This window comes from Gopherus evgoodei, chromosome 1 (assembly GCF_007399415.2).
Source record: "Gopherus evgoodei ecotype Sinaloan lineage chromosome 1, rGopEvg1_v1.p, whole genome shotgun sequence".
Classification (NCBI taxonomy): Eukaryota; Metazoa; Chordata; order Testudines; family Testudinidae; genus Gopherus; species Gopherus evgoodei.
Window position 1 is genome coordinate 111,712,460 of NC_044322.1, and position 22,894 is coordinate 111,735,353.

At 49.4% G+C, this 22,894-nt stretch overlaps 1 protein-coding gene across 1 annotated transcript; it reads right to left on the reverse strand.

Moving 5' to 3' along the window:
* Nucleotides 1-741: 741 nt before the first annotated feature.
* LOC115642548 (F-box only protein 36-like) lies at nt 742-20,736 on the reverse strand. The gene is made up of 4 exons (XM_030546200.1): nt 20,641-20,736; nt 18,590-18,698; nt 12,421-12,593; nt 742-906 (listed from the first exon to the last, which is right to left on the reverse strand). Exons 1-4 carry the CDS (start codon nt 20,734-20,736, stop codon nt 742-744), a joined length of 543 nt encoding a protein of 180 aa, XP_030402060.1.
* Between the last annotated feature and the right edge of the window lie 2,158 nt (nt 20,737-22,894).

A 22,894-nucleotide genomic window follows, 5' to 3' on the forward strand; every position in this document is an offset into this window, starting at 1 on the left:
TCTTTCTTCACTGAAGACATTACTTATGGGTCAAGTCATCAATATTTTATAGTGCGTAAGTCCTTCTGTATGTAGTGAACTACAATAAGAATATGTGCATCTTAGGAGCTATTTTTTGTAAGGCAGAATGAAGTGGGCTGCAAAGGATCATAAAGTAAAATATATTCATGGCCTGAAGCATTTTTAAATGCACACTGACTAAATTTCAAAAACTTCACACTGGCAACTTCAACAACTCAGTTTTCTGATACAGCACCCTTTAAATAGCATGCCCTACGTTTTCTACATAATATAATAAAATAAATTGCTGTAAGTCATTCCTTCATGTCTTTATTTTTTTCAAAGACTCCTTTAGGCAGGCGTCTGAGCTGCACCACGGGTTTTCTTTCAGATTTGGCTAAATAGTGCCCCAATAGAGCTGTGAATCATCAACAAAACCGTGAAACTGACTATACACAAAAATGATGTTACGTGCACAAAGAAGATACACAGAAAGAGAAGGGTATAAAAATCACTAATCTTTTTCTGATGAATTATTTGTAATAAAGATTTTTAAATCCACTCCTTTCAGTTTTAATTTATGAAAGGAAAGCTCTGTGATCTCTTAAACTTCTAGAGACAATTCATATTTACTTATTATAGTTCTCTTAATCTCCACAATAGACTTTTAATAACAATAGCAACATAATATGAAAAAATATGTGTGGTCTGTCTGTCTAGTCTGATAATTGCCAAACAGTTTTAAAACAATGTGGTCTGTCTTCTTTGCATCTGCTTCTGATGACTGGGCTTTTGGTTGAAGTATGTTAGCTTCTTGTAAACTGGGAACCTCAGAATCTTCAGATCATGAGTGTGTTTATCTTGTAGCAGTCTAATTCTTTCCCGAAGTTCTTCACTGCTACATAACTAAAATAAATATTTGCAATGGTTATTACTCAATATACACTTCATTAGACCATAGTCTGATCTCATTTTAGAACATACTGGTGTAAATCTCAAGTCACGGAAGTTACTCCAGATTTAAAGTATTGTAAGTGACCTCAGAATCTGACTCCCTCATAGCTAGTTGTTGGGGTTTTTTGGGGGGGAAGGGGGTGGGGGGGAGATAGGGGGTGGTTAGTTGTTTTTGTTTGTTTTTCCTTTACATTATTTTATTGAAGCCAATGGGGAAAAAAAACTTTGGTTAAAAGTGGCACAAGTTTAGAAGAGATTTGACTGCTAATATCAATACAAATTATTCTACCTTTTCCAAAATGTCAAGCTAAATAATACCCTTGTTTGGCAAAATATTTCACAAGACCAGGGACTAATTTCAGTGGTGTCTTAAAAGATGGTATAAGTATAAGAAGATGAACATAAGCAACAAAGTAATGTAATTTGGTTCAGTGTCCTGGGTCAACCCCCTCCCAAAGATAAACCTGTAGGAGGGAGGCCCAGGAAGGAAACCTCCATGAGGATCCCCTTGCAGTGATCCCCTCTTCTCCGCTACATCATCCCATGGGGGAGGGAAGACAGGAGCTTGGCCCACCATGGGAAAGGCATTTGAGCCCACTTCTAAGCCTGGAGGATAAGTAGGAGGAGGTCAGGCCATTCATCCAGAGGCCCTGTGCTGCTGCACTAGCTCCAGACCCTGGCAGCACACTCCAATGGCTGGCTGCTTTTGGCAACCAGTGGGAGAAGGCTCTGCAGAAAATACAGCCTGTATTATCTTTTCCAGGGAATTTTGCTCTGACTGTAAAGGGGCTGATGTGTGTTTTCCCCGCAGCCTATCCCACTTCCATTCTCTATGCATGTTCCAGATCCCAGGGAGAGGCCTCCACTGGGTCCAGAGGAGGCAACTGCCCCTCCTTCCACATGTGTTCTGTGTGCAGCTCTTAAGGGGACAGTGTGGGACACTGGGTATACAGAACAAATGAATTTGCACTGATTTGGTACTCTGTGCATACCAGACCCTGCCATATGTGATTGCAATGCCTATTGAAGCCAGTTGGCCTGGTTCTGGTCTCCCATTCTGATGAAACAAGAGTAACGCTACTGAAGTAAATGGAATTCCTTAGTAAAAACAGGGTGAGAAAAGAATCATATCAGTAGAAGATGAACTTCCTTATCTTAGAGCTGAATATGTCCTGTGGGAGTGATGTGGTGGATGTAAGTTTAAACTTTTTGTGGGAAGTTGCTTTATCTTGCATCCCCCATTAGTTCCTGTTCCTACAGCGCCCTATACCTTCATCTCCTTGGTGTGTATATTTCTGGTTTGCACATCTGCTGAATGCCAAACGGTGCAATTGCCACTTATGCCAGTTTTATTGAATGAAATTATTTACATCTGTGAAGGGACATGCCCTTGCTCTACGGGGGACGAGATTAACGAGCTCTTCTGGACCTATTCAGCCCTAATGAGGCACGCCTGCAAGACTATTTCTGCCTGGAGGAGAGGAGCTTAAAAAGGAAAACCTGCCACAGGAAGGGGTCAACAGGAAGAAGGCTGTTTAGCTTTAGAGACTGCTGATATCAGAGACAGGTCAGCTGAGAAGGAGACAGTCACAGACTGTGCTGCTCCCAAAGCTGCACAGGCCAGCTGTAAAGCAGTACATCCCAAGAGGAGGGGCTGAAGGTAGCCCCACTAACAGGCATTAGATTCTGATAGACCAAGCACACAGAGCTGAGTCCAGAAAGACCACCTGAGAGACAGGCTACCTCTGCCTGTCTTGGTGTCACCCAGATTGCCCTCTCTCCTAAGGGAAAGGGGAAAGGACCTTACTCTTGCTTATTTGTGTGACTCAGATAACCTCTTGTGTTATGAACTGGGTGGGGGGGACAGTGTAAATGATGGACAGTGGGATCTGGATGGGGTTGAGGGAGCTCTTGCCCCCCACAATATCTTATTCTACAAAATGTACCCAAAGGAAGGGGAAATGCCCCTGGTCCAGTGCCAGCATGGGGACTGAAGAGATATAGCTTATGCCTTCCGTATTTGGGAGCTGGTTGGTGCTGTCTTAGCCCCTGGCACAGACTAGGGCAGCCCTGAGGATTATCCATATTTGCACCTCCCATTTCCATAGTCCTGATGGGCCTTGTAGCAGAAAAATCAGTAGGCCAAAGGGATGTCTGGTCGTGCCTCCTCCCACCCACAATACCCCAACACCCCCCCTTTGCTAGGGGTCCCTATGTGAGTGTGCACAGTGCTGGCATTCAGCTTGGAGCCTTGCAAAAAATGCACCAACACAGAGGGCCATTCACTGACGTAGGGGAGGGTCTCATGCCTGCCAGATGGCCTCCGTGCACCCAGTTCTAATAAACAGGCTGATTATATCTTAAGTTAACCACAAAATACTAGTGGACACTTGAAAACATGGGTCACCTAGGCCTGATTCTCCTCGCTCGCTGTAATCTCGAGTAACTCAACCTGAAGTCAATGAAGTAACATTTTTGCAAAACTCTCGTACCTGAGAGCACAATCAGGCCCACTACCTTATCCTTTGAACATGTTCTGTTTGAACGACTTGATCTCTCAGTAATTAAAATCAGTAAAGTGAGAAATGATGATTATAGGGACTAAATGAAGGCACTGTGTTCATTGGGCTTGCTCAGGGTACTGTAAAATATTCATTGCAAAAACAAAAAAATGCTGGTAATTTGATTCCTGAATATGTCTGGATGCTACCACAAAGATGAAGTGCCAGTTGTAGTATTAGAAGAAGGTTTTATGCAAGTTCTATTTGAGAGCTATAGCTTATTTTATTCTTCTGGTACCCAGTGTCAAAGCCAGAGCTGCTTCAGAATAGTAAAAGTTGTTTGTGTGTTGTAACTTCTCTCATACATTGGTTAATGCAGTTGATAATTTTAGATGAAAGAGCCAATGACTGAAAAGACACGTAAACTGACTGGAATTCAGAAGAAGTAACACTCAGCCTGCCATCTGCTTAACAAAATGGATTGCTGTCAACACACTACTTTGGTGTTCTACTCTCTGCACTGGCTCCCCATTGAATATAGGGTGCAACTAAAGATCTTAGGGCTGGCCCTAGCTACCTGAGAGATCACCTCTCCCTCCCATGACCACTACCTTTCATGACAGTGAGGCTGATTAGTGGGGGAGATAGAATTTCACAGACCCAGGACCTAGACTATATATATATGTAATTATTTTAGCAGATATTGTGGCATGGTGCTTAGCTATGGTGGCTTGTCAGGGTGAGGAGGAGTCACATAAGGACCTAGATAAAGGAAAGTGTAAGGAGGCGCCCTGGCTCCCCGCCGCGCCTGAGGGGGACGAGCCAGAGGAGGCACCTCAGTGGGCGGAGTCAGCACGGCCTGTCCCCGCCCCCCGGAAGTCAAGGGGCGGGACAGGAAGTATAAAAGCCCGTCCCCAGTGCTCAGTTGGAAGCAGGCTGCCGGAGAGGACAGATGCTGGTGCCCGGGCTCCTGCCGGGCCGGACCTGCCCCGCGCCCACTACCCAGAGGAACGCTGGCCTGACCTGCCCCGCGCCCACTACCCAGAGGAGCGCTGGCTGGACTTGCCTCAGACCTGGTACCTGGAGGAACATCGGCCTGACCTGCCGTGTGCCCGATACCCCGAGGAGTGGCCTGAGCTTCCCCACGACCGGTACCCGGAGGAACCTATGGTCTGGGACCCACCAGACGACGCCGGCAAGAACCAGGTACCCAGAGAGGGGGAGATTGGAAGTAGCCCAGGGATAGCAGAACCTGGTTTGGCTCCGGAAGAGCCCGAACCCATGTCAGTGTGTTGCGGCCAGGATCCCCACTGACCGCAGCGGGTCTTGACCGCTGCTAGGGCCCCGGGCTGGAACGCAGTGGAGTGGGAGGGCCTGCGTTCCCCCTGCCACCCGTAACCGGGTGGCAGACTCCCCCTCTTTCTGCCTACTGCCACTGCTCTGCCCTGACCCAAAGGGCCAGAGCTAATTAGACTTGTGTTTGGTGCCCCGCCCGAACCAAGGGCTGGGCCCCTTTGACTTTGCCACTGCTCTGCCCTGACCCACAGGGCCAGAGCTAATTAGACTTGTGTTTGGTGCCCCGCCCGAACCAATGGCTGGGCCCCTTTGACTTTGCCATTGCTCTGCCCTGACCCAGAGGGCCAGAGCGAACTAGACTTGTTTGGTGCCCCGCCCGAGCCAAGGGCCCGGGCAGATACTGTGTTTGCTCAGCCCCTGCTAGAGGCCTGAGCCTGAACTATTACTGCCCGCCCTGTCCAAGGGCTGGGGCTTATCTACTTTGAGAGCCCCGACCCCGGCTAGAGGGCCGGGGCTCTACCTTGTTTACAGACCTTGTACCCCGCTCAACACCTGCCGAGAGGCTAAGCCTACCCGGACTGCAGTGCGTAAGGAGGCGCCCTGGCTCCTCGCCGCGCCTGAGAGGGACGAGCCCCGACACGACCGGCTTACATGCGGAAGCACCACTGGGGGGCTACACAGCGCCAGGATGTGGGCGCGGACCCTTAACGCCGGTGAACGGGGGGCCGCGGGAGAGGGAGCCCCCTCCCCTGAGACGGACCTGTCCCACCTCGCCGCCCTTCTGACCGGGAACCAGGATCGGCAGCAGGTGGCGCAGTCACGACGGCAAGAGGAGCAGCAGGCTGCCCAGCTTCAGCAGCAGCAGCAGCTCGTTGAGCATCTGGGGACTCAACAACGCCAGCTGATCCAGGACTTGGTTCAGCAGCAGCAGGAGTTCCAGCTGAAATGCCTCCAGCACCTTGCAGCGGAGCGGGGGCCCTGAGAGGGGGTCCAGTCGGGGGGCACCGATGGCGGCCCGGGGCCCCGCCCACCGATTCGACTGACCAGGATGGGCCTGGGTGATGACCTGGAGGCCTTCCTGGTCACCTTTGAGCGGGTGGCCACCGTCGCGGGGTGGAACCCTGACCACTGGGCCTCCATCCTGGCGCCGTACCTGACAAGAGTGGCTCAGGCAGTCTACCGAGGCCTGTCTGCCGAGGCCGCCCAGGACTATAGGCAGGTGAAATCCGCCATCCTGGACGCCCTCGATGTGAGCCCGGAGACGTTTCGACAGCGCTTCAGGGGCCTGACGTATCCCACGGGGGCCCAGCCTCGTCTAGTGGCCCAGGAACTGCGGGAGACCTGCCGGCGGTGGTTGCAGCCCGACCGTCGAACGTCGGAAGAGCTAGCAGAGCAGGTGATCCTCGAACAGTTCACCCACATCCTGCCATCGCGAGGAAGGGCCTGGGTCCTCCGTCATCAACCGTCAACACTGGCTGCCGCTGTCACTCTGATGGAGGACTTCCTGGCGGCAGAAGCCCCGATGGGCCCGACAGGCCGACCAACCCCACCGGGGCCAGAACGCCCCGACCCCGGGAAGAAGGCGACACCCACCCGGGCTGCAGCCCCACCAGCACGGCCGGCCCAAGCCCCAATGCCTGCTCCCTGGAAGGTGCCCTGGAACCCCGCCAGGGACTCCTCGAGGACCCGGCCCCAAGTCGGATGACCCGATCTAGGGCCTTGTTTCTCCTGCGGCAAGTCGGGACATCTCCAGAGGGATTGCCCCCAAATGGAGTGTACCTTTGGCCAAGTCTGCTCCGGGGAGGCTCGGGCCCGGCGCCGACAGCCCGCCAAGATTACGGCACCTGTGATGGTGGAGGGATACCCGACCGTGGCCCTCCTCCACTCTGGCTGCGGACAGACCTTAATCCGCAACCACTTAGGTCCCCCAGTGGACGCACGCCTGGGGGAAATTCGGTTACAATGTATCCATGGCAACGTACGGCCGTACCCCAGCGCCTGGGCGCAACTGACAATTGACGGGGAGACCCGACGGATGGTGGTAGGTCTAGCACTGAGTCTGGCCTATCCAGTAATCCTGGGCTGGGACTGGCCCGGGTTTCTGGCCGTCCTACGCCGACATGCCGGGGGCAGCCTGGGTCCCGTACCAGCCTTGGAAGGAGAAGCCTCAGGAGGGAAGGACGAGGAGCCGAGGCCCCCAGAAATGGAGAAGGATGAGCTGGACCCCCCGAAGGACCCCTCCACCGAGGATGGGGACGATGCTTCCCCGGGCGAGGCCAGGGATCCCTCGGCCCCCACGGACTTCTGCCGCGACCAAAGAGCGGACCCCACCCTCGGCGAGGCATATGAACAGCTCGCCGCCGTGGATGGCGCTATCCTCGATCCCAGGCGAGCTGCCCGGTGGCCACACTTCGAGCTGCGCCAGAACCGCCTGTATCAGGTCGAGAGGGACCCACACACCAAGGAGCCCCGATCACAACTCCTCGTACCCCGCTGTCATTGGCGGGCAGTCATGAAACTGGCCCATGACGTCTCGGCTGCCGGACATCTGGGTACTGAAAAGACCCTGGCTCGAATATTGGGGCGCTTCTATTGGCCGGGGATATACCACGAGGTGAAGGACTATTGTACCTCGTGCCCGGAGGTCAGTTGACCGCGCCAGCGAGGACACCCAAGGCACCACTGGTGCTGATGCCGTTAATCGAGACCCCTTTCGAGCGGAAGGCCATGGACCTGGTGGGACCCCTCCCTAAGAGTATTGCGGGATACCAGTACATACTCGTGATGCTGGACTACGCCACCCGGTTCCCCGAGGTGATCCCGCTCCGGAACATCACCGCCCGCACCATCGCAGGCGAGCTGGTTAAGGTCTTCGCCCACGTTGGCTTGCCCCAGGAGATCCTCACAGATCAGGGGACCAATTTCAACTCGCGGCTGTTGGAGCAGGTGTGCAGACTCCTGGGGATCAAGCAACTGCGAACCTCGGTGCACCATCCCCAAACAGAGGGCTTGGTAGAGAGGTTTAATCGCACCCTAAAGGATATGTTGCGAAAATTTCCCCCAGAAGACCTCCACCGGTGGGACCAACTACTCCCGCCCCTGCTCTTGGCGGTGCGAGAGGTCCCCCAGGCCTCCACCAAGTTCTCGCCGTTCGAGCTATTATATGGCCGCCAACCGCGGGGCCTGTTGGACCTGATGAGGGAAACCTGGGAGCAAACCCCCTCACCCGCCCAGGGTCTCCTGCAATACGTGATCCAGCTCCAAGAGCGTCTCAAGCAGGCTGGGACCCTGGCACAGGCAAACTTAAAAGCTGCCCAAGAGATGCAGGCCCAGGCATACAACCGGGATGCGCGTACCCGAGACTTCCAACCTGGAGACCGGGTCTTACTCCTCCTCCCCTCCAGCGAGTCCAAAATCCTGGCTTGATGGCAGGGCCTGTACGAGGTGGTGCGGAAGGTGGGCCCTGTCACCTATGATATTCATCAGCCCGGCTGGCGGAAAGAGCTTCAACGATATCATGTTAACCTCCTTAAACCCTGGCGGGAGCGAGAAGGATTGCTGATCAATCCCTGTCCACCAGAACCCGAACTTGGGCCCCAGGTACACACTACGGAGGACCCCGAGGGACCCCAGCTCGGGGAAACGCTGACAGAAGAGCAGCTGGAGCAAACCCGCTGCCTCCTTCAAGCATTCCCTCGCACTTTTACGGCCCAGCCCGGGTACACCTCCATGGCCTATCATCAGATTCAGACGGAGCCGGGAGTGGTGATCCGGGCCACGACCAGACCCCTGCCGTATCACCGAAGGCGAATCGTCGAAGACGAGGTACGGGCAATGCTAGACCTGGGAGTAATTGAGCCGTCACAAAGTGAGTGGCGTAGTCCCATCGTCCTGGTGCCTAAACCCGACGGCTCCCAGCATTTCTGTATCGACTTTAGGCGCGTTAACGCCATCTCCAAATATGACGTCTACCCCATGCCCCGAATAGATGAGCTGCTGGCCCAGTTGGGAGAGGCCCGCTATATTACGACCCTGGACTTAAGCAAGGGGTATTGGCAGATTCCCCTGGATCCGGCCTCCCGGGAGAAGACCGCGTTCGCCACGCCGACCGGCCTGTATCATTTTACGCGGATGCCCTTCGGCCTTCATGGGGCACCTGCCACATTCCAGCGCTTGATGGACCGCCTCCTCCAACCGCACCACGACTACGCCGCAGCCTATCTAGATGACGTGGTCATCTACAGTCGGCAGTGGGAGACCCACCTGGACAAGGTCGCCGCCGTCCTGAGGTCCTTGCGGGAGTCCGGGTTGACGGCCAACCCTAAGAAGTGTCGCATCGGCTGGCATGAGACCATCTACTTGGGGTATACCGTTGGCAATGGACAGGTGAAACCTCTTGTGGACAAGGTTCAGGCCATTGCCGCCTGTCTGCCGCCAACCACAAAGCGCCAAGTCCGCCAGTTCTTGGGGCTGGTGGGATATTATCGGAGGTTCATCCCCCAGTTTGCAGCAGTAGCCGCCCCCTTGACCGGGCTCCTTACCAAGGACAGCCCGCGACACGTACGCTGGACCCCAGAGTGTGACGAGGCTTTCCAATCACTGAAGGCAAGCCTCTGCAGCAAGCCAGTCTTGTTTAGCCCGGACTTCCAGCGACCATTCGTCCTACAAACCGATGCGTCGGAAGTCGGGCTCGGGGCTGTCCTCTCACAGGAGGTGGATAGGGAGGAGCATCCGGTGCTGTACATCAGCCGGAAGCTGTTCCCCAGAGAACAAAACTACGCAGTCGTCGAAAAGGAGGCCCTCGCGGCGAAGTGGGCCTGCGATGCTCTGCGTTACTACCTCCTTGGGGCCCCGTTCACTTTGGTCACTGACCACTCCGCCGTCCAATGGCTATGCCGTATGAAGGACCACAACGCGCGGCTGCAACGGTGGTACCTCGCCATGCAGCCCTACGCCTTCACCGTCCGCCACAGGGCAGGAAAGGACCACGCCAACGCGGACTTCCTTTCCCGCCTGGGGGGCATGGACGAACCTGGCCCCGTCGCCCGGGAGCCAGCCTTGGGGGAGGGGGGTGTAAAGAGGTGCCCTGGCTCCCCGCCGCGCCTGAGGGGGACGAGCCGGAGCAGGCGCCTCAGTGGGCGGAGTCAGCACGGCCTGTCCCCGCCCCCCGGAAGTCAAGGGGTGGGACAGGAAGTATAAAAGCCCGGCCCCAGCGCTCAGTTGGAAGCAGGCTGCCGGAGAGGACAGACGCTGGTGCCCGGGCTCCCGCCGGGCCTGACCTGCCCCGCGCCCACTACCCGGAGGAGCGCTGCCCGGACCTGCCCCGCGCCCACTACCCGGAGGAGCGCTGCCCGGACCTGCCCCGCGCCCACTACCCGGAGGAGCGCTGCCCGGACCTGCCCCGCGCCCACTACCCGGAGGAGCGCTGGCTGGACTTGCCTCAGACCCGGTACCCGGAGGAACGTCGGCCTGACCTGCCGTGTGCCCGATACCCCGAGGAGTGGCCTGAGCTTCCCCACGACCGGTACCCGGAGGAACCTATGGTCTGGGACAAACCAGACGACGCCGGCAAGAACCAGGTACCCAGAGAGGGGGAGATTGGAAGTAGCCCAGGGGATAGCCGAACCTGGTTTGGCTCCGGAAGAGCCCGAACCCATGTCAGTGTGTTGCGGCCAGGACCCCCACTGACCGCAGCGGGTCTTGACCGCTGCTAGGGCCCCGGGCTGGAATGCAGTGGAGTGGGAGGGCCTGCGTTCCCCCTGCCACCCGTAATCGGGTGGCAGACTCCCCCTCTTCCCACCTATTGCCACTGCTCTGCCCTGACCCAAAGGGCCAGAGCGAATTAGACTTGTGTTTGGTGCCCCGCCCGAACCAAGGGCTGGGCCCCGTTGACTTTGCTACTGCTCTGCTCTGACCCAAAGGGCCAGAGCTAATTAGACTTGTGTTTGGTGCCCCGCTCGAACCAAGGGCTGGGCCCCGTTGACTTTGCCACTGCTCTGCCCTTACCCAAAGGGCCAGAGCTAATTAGACTTGTGTTTGGTGCCCCGCCCGAGCCAAGGGCCTGGGCTGATACTGTGTTTGCTCAGCCCCTGCTAGGGGCCTGAGCCTGAACTATTACTGCCCGGCCTGTCCAAGGGCCTGGGCTGATACTGTGTTTGCTCAGCCCCACTGGAGGCCTGAGCCTGAACTATTGCTGCCCGCCCTGTCCAAGGGCCGGGACTTATTGACTTTGAGAGCCCCGACCCTGGCTAGAGGGCCGGGGCTCTACCCTGTTTACAGACCTTATACCCCGCTCAACACCTGCCGAGGGGCTAAGCCGACCCGGACTGCAGTGCGTAAGGAGGCGCCCTGGCTCCCCGCCGTGCCTGAGGGGGACGAGCCCCGACACAACCGGCTTACAGAAAGGGATATTATTTGGCCTACGTGTGCTCTGTCAACAGCCCTTGATTTGTTTGAGAAAGTAGGATGTTCTGCTAACGTCTACACAAAGGTACAGTGTATATAGCTAGCAAATCCCAGGCCAAGTGGTGTTAGAAGTCCAAAATGCAGGTCCAATGAGATACTATAGGAAAAAAACTGAAACATCTTGACCTTTTGACCAGCTGGCAAGCATTCAGTTCTGGCAATGTGCTGGAACTGTCTCTGGGTAACTGACTTTCAAAGATTTCTGCAGCATGAAATAGGTTTCTACTGCACATAGAGATCCTGTCCCATGCTTCCCATAGAAGAACTTCAAAAGAAACCATAACTTCTGTCAACCCAATTGCTGCTCTCCAGCTTGGCTAGGCAGCTTTCATGGTAAAGTTTAAGTTAATAACCTGAGTGGTGAACTGGTTTAAGGCTCCCCATTCAGTTGCTAAAGAGCTTATGAAAGGTGAAAAAACAAAGATGGGAAAAGGTTGGCAGGAAAGGTGCAGGGAGAGAATGCGGCTACATTTTAAAAGTGAAACAGCCCATTGTTGTATCTAACCTGGCGCTGATAGCTACCCCAGTTGTGTTTCTAAGTTTGTTCCCAGGTGGTTCTAGTAGCTTTGAGTTCAGGTACTACAATTGCCAGGATGCACCAAGGGAGAGAGAGGGAGAGGTGAAAGTGCAGAGGGAAAGGGAAATGAAGGATGGGTTCTGTGAAAAAGTGAGGGGAAGAAACCTTACATTTGCTGTTATCAAGCTTCCTCAGAGGGCTTCAGATACAAAACACATATTAGATGAGGGTAGAAAAGAAACAGAAAGAGCTAGCAGTTTTCATCTTTTCCCTCCCTCCACCACCCCCAAGTCCATATGTTTTTAAATCATAATTGTAGGAATTTTCTTTTTGATTATAAGGATTCAAGTCATCAGTTCTTGTGTTCGGAAGCATGGCTGTGACATCATAAAGGTTCAACTGGCCAAGTGGAATATGGTGTTAGATTATTTGTGTCCATAACAAGATTCTAATTCCCACTAGAGAGGGAAGATCCTGATACCCCTAAACTATTCAAAATCCAGATCTGCATTCTCCTACTTAGTTCCATCTCTAGTTACCGTAGAAATCAGTGGTGATGGATCCACTGATCACAGTGCCCCTGTGTCAAAAATGATAATGTAAAGCTCCAGCCTTCAAAACCTTAAGACCCCTATTGCTTCAAATTCATTGCAACATCAGTAGTAATGTGAGTACTTATACAATTACCTGCTGAAACTTCTTGCAAGTTTTTGACAGCTTTCTGATATCATCTGCGTTAAGAAAGGACAGGATGTGCATAATCAGGTTATCAGGCATTCGAGTTAGGAAATCGTAACATCCCTGACACAAATTCAGCGTGTATTCCAGCATCTTGTAGCCAAAGATATTCTGCACTTGCTCTGTGTAAAAGGAAGAAAAGAATAGATACTAAATAAATTGCAGATAAACAGCTCTCTGGAAATGAGTAATTTTAAGCCATGCAAGGTCCCAAGTTTGACACTGTAATTAGATGAAGGATCCAGCACTAGGAGCATGTGCACACCCTTGTGTTAGGAGGAAAGAGACTGTGATCTAGCAGGGAAAAGATTACAATTAACAGTAGGGGACAAAAAGGGGCAGTTTTTAGAGATGTTATAGGAGAAGAAGCAACAGGATTTGCTGAGAGTCTAGATGGGGCAGAGAGGGGAGGAGACAACTCATGCTCACCTTCTTCAACTCATGGCTATGTGGTGGATAGGACAGCTGTAATGAAGCGGAGAATAAAAAAGGCTGTCTGTACACAGAAGTCTCTGCACCAGTCGCACACAGGCTGGGATTGCAAGTTATTATGGGGACTGGCCTGGGAAGCGGGCCACAGGATTGCTATTTATATTGATCCAGTAGCCTCAACACCACATGCAAATGGGAAAGGAGGGCTGCAGCCACCACTAGCCCATGGACTGGAGAAGTGGCCATAGGGAGCTGCACTGCTGCTCAATGTTCTGGCCTGTTTTGAGATCTGTGGATCTTCTCTCCAACCCACCTGAACTTCTGCTCTACAAACTTGTTTAACTCCCTTAGATCTAAAATAGGCCTGAGTCCCCCCTTTTACTTTTGGGATCAAGAAATATTGGGAGTAAAATCCCTTCCCCCTGAACAATGGAGGGATCTCTATAGCTCCTGCAAGGGGAAGTGACTGTATTTCAGGCAGCAGCATGAGAGAGGCCACTGAAGAGGGACAGGGACCTAGGATGGGAGGTTAGAAATAAATGGGAGTGTATATCCCACTTCCACCATGCTTAGAACCTACTGATCTGCTGTGTTGTGGGCCCAAGCACTACGGAAGTGGGACAGATTGTTTGCAAAAATCAGGGAAGAAAAAGATGGCATTCTAAGAACTGGCAGTCTGTTCCTGACCAGCTCATCAAAATGAGGTATTGGAGGATGATGCCTTGATGAACCAGAAGCTGCAGGGGCAGAGGACATTCGTGGGTGTTTGTAGTAACCTCTGCTATTCTTCCTTGGCAACTGCTGGGCTTGAGGGGCAACCCCCTGAAATCCCTGGGACTGGTGAGGACAGAAGGCCTTCTGCTTTACTGCTGGGATGTAAATGCCCAAGGACTCTAGGGTTGCTCTAGAGTCCTGGAGATGATGCAGTGTCTTGTCAGTTTTTACAGAGAAGAGCAGTTACTTTTCTAATGGGAGGTCCTGGACTGTTTGCTGAACCTCTGGAGGGAGGCCAGAAGACTGCAACCATGACAAGTGATGGCAGAGGCTATGCCATGAGTTGCAGAATCTGCTGCATCCAGACCAGCCCGCAGAGCTGCTCTGCCAACTAACTTGCCCTCCTCGATCAATATGGAAATCCTGTTTTGCATCATCTGGGAGCTTGTCCTTGAATTTTAAAATTGTATCCCACATGAAAAATTGTATCACCACAGCAAAACATTCTCCCTTGTAGTACCAAGCTGTAACCCACCTGTGGAATAAAGCTTCCTTGCAAGTCCAACTTCTTGGCCTCTTTGTTCTTCAGGGTTGATTACTGGTGTCCCTGTCTCTCTCTTTTATTGGCTGTGGAAACGACCAGGGAGCCCCGACGGGGATAGTGATATAGATGTTCAAACCCCTGAGAAGGGATATAGTACCTCCTCTCCACTTTTTTTTGCAGTAGGCAGCAAGGGAACTGGGGTCTGCCAAAGAACCTAGTTGGGCTCTAAAATAGTCTCATTAATAGGCAGAACTATACTAGCCGGGGCCGCCGATGTCAAGATGTCCACAAGCCCATGGGACTTTTCCTGGACCTCCTCTGGGTGGATGTCCAGAGCCAAAGTCATTGTCTTCAACTCCTGGTGTGTCCTGAAATCATCAGGAGTTAGAGAAATAAGGTCTGCCGCAATTGCCTCATCAGGGAATGAGGAAGAGGGTGGCATTGGCTCTGGGGGCTGGTCTAGTTCCCATTCTTCTCAGGCTTGCCTGTAAGAAGGGCTCTGAACCTGCTCGGTGCTGGTCCTGGTATTGACACAAGGTGTTTGCAGTGTCAATGCTCCTGACAGCCAGTAGGCAGAGCCAGCTGAAGGGGATGTGAGGACACTCTAGATTGAGGGGGAAACCTCCACAGGTTCCCAAAGGGCCAGTGGTGTGATCTCAATCCCCAACTATGTGTGGCCCAAGGATCCCTTTGCTATGTCCCATGGTGATATTGTGCTGAAACCAAGGTGGACAGGAAATATGCTCCTGATGGTGAGAATGGCTAGGGTGGGACACGTGGGAGCCCACTTCAAAATCTGACAAAGAAGAATCCTCTTCTTGTGAGCATTATGGTTCTATAGCCATCAGTACCGGTGAGGTAGGTTCAGACTCTGAAGAAAGGGGAGCAGGGGAGCTGATCTGCAGCTTTTCCTTAGACAGTACTGTCTTCATTGCTACAGTAACAGCCAAATCTGCTGGACCTGCATAGTGTGGAAGTGAAGCCACCCATCTTGGTTCCTTGGGCACTGGTGCTGGGCAAGACTCCTGAACTGCCAGTGATGGCACTACTGAGAAGTTCAATAACTCTCTTGCAGCCTCAGCTGCCTCAGGATTAGATGGTATCAGGAAAGTGCTCTGCTGTACCGGCGTGTGAGGCGATCCTGATGATGGTACTTCAGAAGTTGGTCTCAACAGGCCCATACTAGTCTTTGGAATCAAAAAACTTCCTTGCTTGTTGATATGCTCCAGAGAGTGCCTCCTCTTTGAGCTCACTCCCAAGTCCTTAGTTGAACTCAACCTCTTTGCCTCTCTTGATGACCCTAGTACCAGTCTATTTTATGATGCCAGCAACACCAATTTGCCTCTCAGTACCAGTAATGCCAAAGGTGAACTACTAACTAACACAGAGGTGCTTGGTAGATGGTTCTGATGGAGGATGGAGTGCTGATTAATTTAAGTCTGGCTGCCCTGTCTTTCTTGGAGCAGGGCTTAAAACCTTTACAGATGCTACATCTGTCACTTTTGTTAGCCTCCCGCAAGCACGTAGGTCAGGTGGGGTTAGGGTCACTGTTAGGTATTGCCTTACCACAAGAGTGGCAGGGATTGAAACCCAAAGAGCGCAGCATATGTCCAGTATCAGGGCAGGTACACAGATTGGGCACTGGAGCCAAGCCACAAAAACATTTTTTTTAAATGACACTAAACTGAACTAACTATATATATCCTATACCAGCACTATTTATACACTAGACAAAAAGATTTTGCAGAAGCAAGGATGGAAGCTTTGAAAACCATCACAAGCAGTAGGAAGGAACTGAAGGGGGTCAGGGTGGGTGGCTCCAGCCTTTATGCCTGTGTTCAGTGCGCAAGGCAGCAGAAGGTGCTCATGCCGCCCCCAACACGTACCACTAAGGGAAAACCTCTCTTGAGAACTGTGCGCTGAAGCACACGCATGCACCTACAGTGAAATGGACATGGGCAATCACTTGAACTATGATTATTCTATTAATCAAACATTTTGCTTATTTTTACCCCAACCAGGTCTCTGATGAGCAAACTGAGTCCCAAAGAGAACTGATAACTGGGCTTCCAATGTGTCCCAAAGAGAACTGATGACTGAGGGCAGGTTTCACAGCTTTGGGAGCAACAAGCCAGAAGGGAAAAGCCCAAGTGTCTGGTAGCTAAGAACTTGGGGAGATGGATTTGGGGAACTCTGAACTGAAGCAGGTTGTTGAGGTTACCATGCAAGGAGTAACTAGGCTGCTAGAAGCCAGGGCTGAGACCTTTATTCATGTAGGCTGGCTACTGGTGTCAGAACTCTCAGCCATTGCAGCATAGCATTAAGGCACCCAAAGTTACAGGTCAGATGATGAAAGAACCCCTGCCTGGTCTGGGTGATCCCCAAAATATCACACATGTGTAAAGAACTTTTAAAATACATATGTAAAGCTAATGATACTGAAGACAAATCAACTCTCACTGGTTAAAATCAAATGGAAGTCAACCCACTGCTGATGAAGAGGGAATTATCTGCTGCCACTAACAAGGACTAGAGAGAACTCATGTGGTACAAAATGGGGAGGTATCAGCAAGGACTGATCACTGCATTGTAGCTAAACTTGGGCAAGGTGTAACAAAATCACAGTTGCTAATAAGAGATGTTAAATTCCCTTTATTGACAGTAATATTATATTTCAGAACTGAGTGTTCTACCCCCAGGAAAATTTCAATTAAAGATAATCCACTAAAAGAATATTAACTACCAATCCAGGAAAGATAATTTAGCACTAGGGCAAGCTTCCATAATAATTAAAAGTGGAATAATAAGGGTGAATTGCCCAGGCATGTCAAATGAAAGATGTAGAGTTTTCTTCAGCAGAATGAACACAGGCCATTTCCTTGTCTTAGAACACCATGCTGCAATAGAAATGCCATAGACCATTGCATACTGAAAGCGTGTCAGTTCCTTATATAAACACTAACTACCTCCGAAGAAAACACTTTGAAATGTATCACATTTGTCACAAATGCATAAAGATTTTCAATGTGTGTTTAAGACATGTACAATAATTAATGGATTTCTCCATAGCTACAGTACCATAGGGGTTACATGTTTATTGCCCTGTTCTTTATAACCATCACCATGTAACAAAAACAAACAGATAATTCTAAAATAACTGACTGATCCAAAAAGGGATTGAAATTAATTAAAATAGTCCTATGCTGTGACTATATTGCACACCACTACATTTAGCTTTGTTACTGTCAAGCGTCTCACTATGAGAAAATTTTAATTTGTTAATACAGATAATTGTATTGCTTCTACGTGGGCACGAAGAATAAATCCTGGTCTGCAAATTATGTCCAAGGATTTTCTAGATAACTGACATTGTTGGGCGGGTAGAGGGAGAAGAGACAGACACATGATAGATATTACATAGATTGGAATCCATGAAATAGTATAAAATGATTTCAGGAATGAGTTGTGGATTTGAGGATAAAGTTTTTTGACCAGGTAAAAAGAAGGGTATATGTGACAGGTGTGCATACCTCTCACTAGACAAGAAAGGGTTAACCCCACATTATGGGCTGCGGAAGTCCCATCCCTTCAGACCCTGCTGGGTATGCTCCGATTGCTGCCTCAGTATAAAAGGGAGCAGCCCAGCTCATTGTAGGCTGACCACCAAAGAGGGAGGATGCTTGGTGGAGGCTCCAGCCCAGGAACCACTTCAACACTTGATTGCAGGAACCAGTCATCTCGAGGACCAGACTGGAGACCTGTTGCCTATGGCTGGCCAACCGGAGTCAGAATCCCGGGAAACTACCTGCACTGAGGAGCTCAGAGACCCTGACAGAGAACAGATCCTGGCTTCAGGAGACACAGTAGGAAGTTGCCCAGGGAGGTGGTGTGACTGGTGTCTCCCACCCAAGGAAGGTCAGAGTGTTGTGGTAGGAGCCCTGCTGACTGGATGGTGACCACACTTGCCATTGACAGGGCCCTGGGCTGGGAGTCAGTGGAGCAGGGAGGGCCCAGGTCCCTCTACCCCAGCTGTCACCCCCCTGGATGGTGGCCCCTGACTTCAGCCATTAGGCCCTGCAGCCCTGATCCCAAGGGCAGCCATATTGACTCTGGCAGTTAGACCATATTGCCTTATGCTCAAGGGCAGCCATATTATTTCTGGCCATTAGGCTATGCAGCCCCAAACTCAAGAGCTGCCATATTGACTCTAACCTGTGACCCATACTCTCTTAAGCATGAGGACAGTCTGGTAGACTGTAACCGCGGTGCCCTCACTCCCATGACCCATCCCAAAATGGCGATGGAGTGTGCATGTACCACAACATGTAACCTAAAACCAGCAGTGGTATTAGGACATCTATTTATCACAGAGGAGAGAGACAACATTAGTCATACTGTTTGTTCTTTGTTTGCTAACTCAATACTTGCTGTGTAACTGTTCATTCAGCAAAAAATCATTGTGGGGTTTCCTCACTTCCTTTGGGAAAAGCTTTTCTTGATTAGGCCGAAAGGAAATCCTCCATGACCTCCAGATCACCTACAACAACCAGCACCAAGAAAAATGAGTGTGGATACAGGGACTAAATTCAATTTAATTTAGCCAAAAATAAATTCAAAGGAAAAACAGCTATGCCAGGGTCTTTGATCTTATACTATATAACCCATTTGTAATGTTCAAGAAAAGATACACATTTAGGACTAGAATCACAAAGAAGCTTTTTATCGATGCTCACCAGAACAATTGTACAGTATATCACTCTTCCAATACTGCTTTTGGGGGTCACAAAACTGTAGATGTATGCAATTAAACACGCTCATTTGTAAATCAGTGTGAAACAAAACCACACAGCCTCTCTGAAATTATCTACAGGATTTTGTTTCTTTGTTGTTGATTTTAAATTCAGCAGCCTGAAAAACTTGAGTCAACATCACATACAGTCTTGCACTTGTTTGTCTCTTTATTAACATTATTTTTCTCAATTATGACAAGATTTGTTAAGCACAACTCTTATACCATACATGAAAACAAAAGGAAAGGAACCTAGGACAATACTATATGAAACAAAACACACATGCAGTCCATCGTGCTATCTCATAGTATTCTTCTGTAGAGGCCAGAGAATCTTATTTCCAGATATAAGGAAGGAAAAATTCTCTGTCAATACTAAATCTTACTTCATCAACTATACAGAGAAATCCAAAAGCCCTTCATTGTACTCTTACAGTGAGTTTAAGCTTGATTCTTTGAAAATTTAGCCCTGACTACTGAAAAAATCCCTCTAAAACAATTCTCTGGAAGATGTGACAGATAAATGTTAGTTCATCAAGAAATCTGATCTCAGTTGATCAGAAAAAAAAAATTAAACATTTTTTTGGGAAAAAAACTGGTCAAAATATCAGTTTTGTTAGAATTTCCAACTGACCTATTTGAGAGACATTTGAGTAGAATTAAAGGTGCTTTTTATTCCTATTGTTACCTGGGATCATAGGCGCCAACTCTGTGGGTGCTCCAGGGCTGAAGCACCAATGGAAGAAAAATGGTGGATGCTTAGCACTCACTGGCAACCCCCTATCAGTGCCTCCCTATCCCCTCAGAGCCTCCCACCAGCCAAGATCAGCTGTTCTGTGGCGTGCAGGAGGTGCCAGGGGGAGGAGCGAGGGCCTGGTGCACTTGGGGGAAGGAAGAAGGAGGGCAGAGCTGAGACGGGAAGAGGCAGCGTGGGGGTGGGGCCTTGGGGGAAGGGATGGAGTGGAGGTAGGACCTGGGGCAGAGTCAGGGCAAGCACCTCCCAGCACATTAGATACTCGGTGCATATGCCTGGTGTCTCAGAATGAAAAAGAATGAGAACTATTGGATTAGACATTTTCTAAATATAGGGTAAAATTGTGTATTAAGAGTTCAGCTGTGCTGCATAAGTCACTTTTGAGAACAGGACTCAGACTCCTAAGTAATAGATGCTTTTGAAAATTTTATCCATATACTACAAGGCATACAACATGTGAAAAACAGCCAAGTTTGTACTGCTGCTGGAACCTAGCTTTTACATTTCTTAAATAAGTGATTTTAACTCTGCAAGCTTACTGTCATATTCAGACAATTTTTTGCATGTATTGCTATGATGATGTAATATTAGGTTGCTATTGAACTATCAAAACAAACAAAGCAAGGAGTAAAAGTGTCATTTCCAACAGCACAGTGAATGTCAGATAATTTACTGCAAGTTTGAAAAAGAAATTCAAATTCACTTTGTTTTAAGCATCTTGTTTAGCAAAGCATTAAAGATCAGTCAATACAAATTATAGGACTAAACTTCTTCCACAGAAGACATCTTCAGACATTAATGTGAAGCAAAAAAAGGTTGAAAACATTGTGTGATGCTCTATATGCTTTGAATACAGAGCGTAACATTTTTAGAAACACAATTATGAGCTGGTGATTTTTTTACAATGCTAACTGAACGTCAATTAACACTTTTTACCTCTGTTTTGGTGATGGTAAAGTGATGGAAGTCTTTGCTGGGAGAAGGAGCTTGACTCTGGATCTCATAAAGTTTATCATGAAGGAGGGAAGTCATGCTGGCTTTTCCTACTTGCCTGGACTGCAAGACAGATCACAGCCTCACTAGATTGTTTCTATGGACTCCTGTGCAGGAATGGTTGAACTCAACTCTTTCTACCTTGTCTTGTAACAACAAGCATAATCAGCATCCACATTCCAGCCTACTTGAGGGGAGGGCTAAGTGCTGGGCAATCTCTCCTCAGATTACTATGTTCACAGCATGACTATTACTCAGGAGCTGTCAAAAATTATTAGAGTGCTCTATTAGAAGTGAAAGTTATATAATTGCACAGACAATGTCCAACCTTCTCAGCATAGGTTAGTTTATATTCATGGCAAGCTTTTTTGCCATTGAAGACCAGAACTAATCCCACAGGACACTCACATAAATGAGAGAGAGAGAAAATAAGTCTTTGAAGTTAGTAAAAGGAAAACAGTTGGGAGAGAGAGCTGGTTCTAAGCCTGATATCAGTATCACATGATCAGGTTTGTATCCAGACAACTAAGTCCCTGATCCTGCAACTGAACCTATGCAAATATTAAGATTTGCCCACCCAGATCCACCTGCAGGATCACAGCCTTTATCACCTATTGCTGACGCAGGTGGAACTTTCTGCCTATGGAAAGCAGTTTGGAGCAGGAACCATCATTCACTTCATTTTTAACCTGCTAATAGAAAGGTAGATGTAGTAGAATCTATTATTTGAAGCTTAATGATGTGAGCTGAGAGTGGCAGCTAGAAGGTGCCAGTTATGGCTTCCTGATTCAGGGCTGTCCAGCCTTGCATAAAGTCTCTTTATGCCAGTATAGGACTGGGCATGGAAGACCTCAGCTCCGCTATGCTTTTTCTCACTCTCCCCCACACCCCTGACAGGTCACCATCCTGATCTGGCATACTCTGAGGAGATTCCCACTACATAGGGTGAATTCTCTGCTGGGAGTGTACAAGGTGATCATGTTGAATCAAAGAATCTGGCCCCAAAAGTCTCCATGGGATCAGATACTTATATGTAAAGCTTTAAATATAAGTTTTCAAATTCATAGGTTTTTTAAAAAATATTTTGTGTAGTTCAATGCCTTTTTAATTTTGCAATAATGCATTTTCTGGAATGTGAACAAAAATGCATTAATACAAAATTAAAAGTTATGCTTATTACATTATGACTCCAGCAACACATTTTGAGCCAGATGCTTGGGAATGTGGCTGTAAGGCATGGTGTCTCCTAAACCATGGAAAGAACCTTTGTGTGACAAATGAGGAGGCACATCCTTAAACTTTTATCATAAAAAGCTTATTAATAATTTGGTCTACCTGAATTTTTTTCTCTAGATTATAATTTTTATAGTATAAAATTACTTGGTGCTCAACAATTTAACTCATTTGTGACATGTTCCTTTTTACACCCATACATTTCACACTGGGGAGCCCCATTTCCACTTGTAAAGTTCAAAAAAGCAGTAGAGGAATGGCCAACCACCTTCCTGTTGTCTAACAGCGTGTCATAGAATCATAGACTATCTGGGTTTGAAGGGACCTCAGGAGGTCATCTAGGCCAATCCTCTGCTCAAAGCAGGACCAATCCCCAATTAAATCATCCCAGCCAGGGCTTCATCAAGCCTGACCTTAAAAACCTCTAAGGAAGGAGATTCCACCACCTCCCAAAGTAACTCATTACAGTGTTTTACCACCATCCTAGTGAAAAAAGTTTTTCCTAATATCCAACCTAAACCTCCCCCACTGCAACTTGAGACCATTACTCCTTGTTCTGTCATCTGCTACTACTGAGAACATCCTGGACTCATATAGATTCATGGATTCTAGGACTGGAAGAGACCTTGAGAGGTCATCGAGTCCAGTCCCCTGCCCTCATGGCAGGACCAAATACTGTCTAGACCATCCCTGATAGACATTTATCTAACCTACTCTTAAATATCTCCAGAGATGGAGATTCCACAATCTCCCTAGGCAATTTATTCCAGTGTTTAAGCACCCTGACAGTTAGGAACTTTTTCCTAATGTCCAGCGTAAACCTCCCTTGCTGCAGTTTAAACCCATTGCTTCTCCTACTATCCTTAGAGGCTAAGGTGAACAAGTTTACTCCCTCTTCCTTATGACATCCTTTTCAATGCCTGAAAACTGCTATCATGTCCCCTCTCAGTCTTCTCTTTTCCAA

Bases quoted from the DNA above. Each gene is read 5' to 3' on its own strand.
- LOC115642548 (XM_030546200.1), bottom strand. From the start codon at position 20,736: ATGACTTCCCTCCTTCATGATAAACTTTATGAGATCCAGAGTCAAGCT. The intron at 18,699-20,640 runs GTAAAAAGTGTT...TGGTTGTTGTAG, and splicing joins TTACCATCACCAAAACAGAG to GTGATCTGGAGGTCATGGAG. The intron at 12,594-18,589 runs GCAAGTATTGAG...CCTTTTACACAG, and splicing joins GCTGAATGAACAGTTACACA to AGCAAGTGCAGAATATCTTT.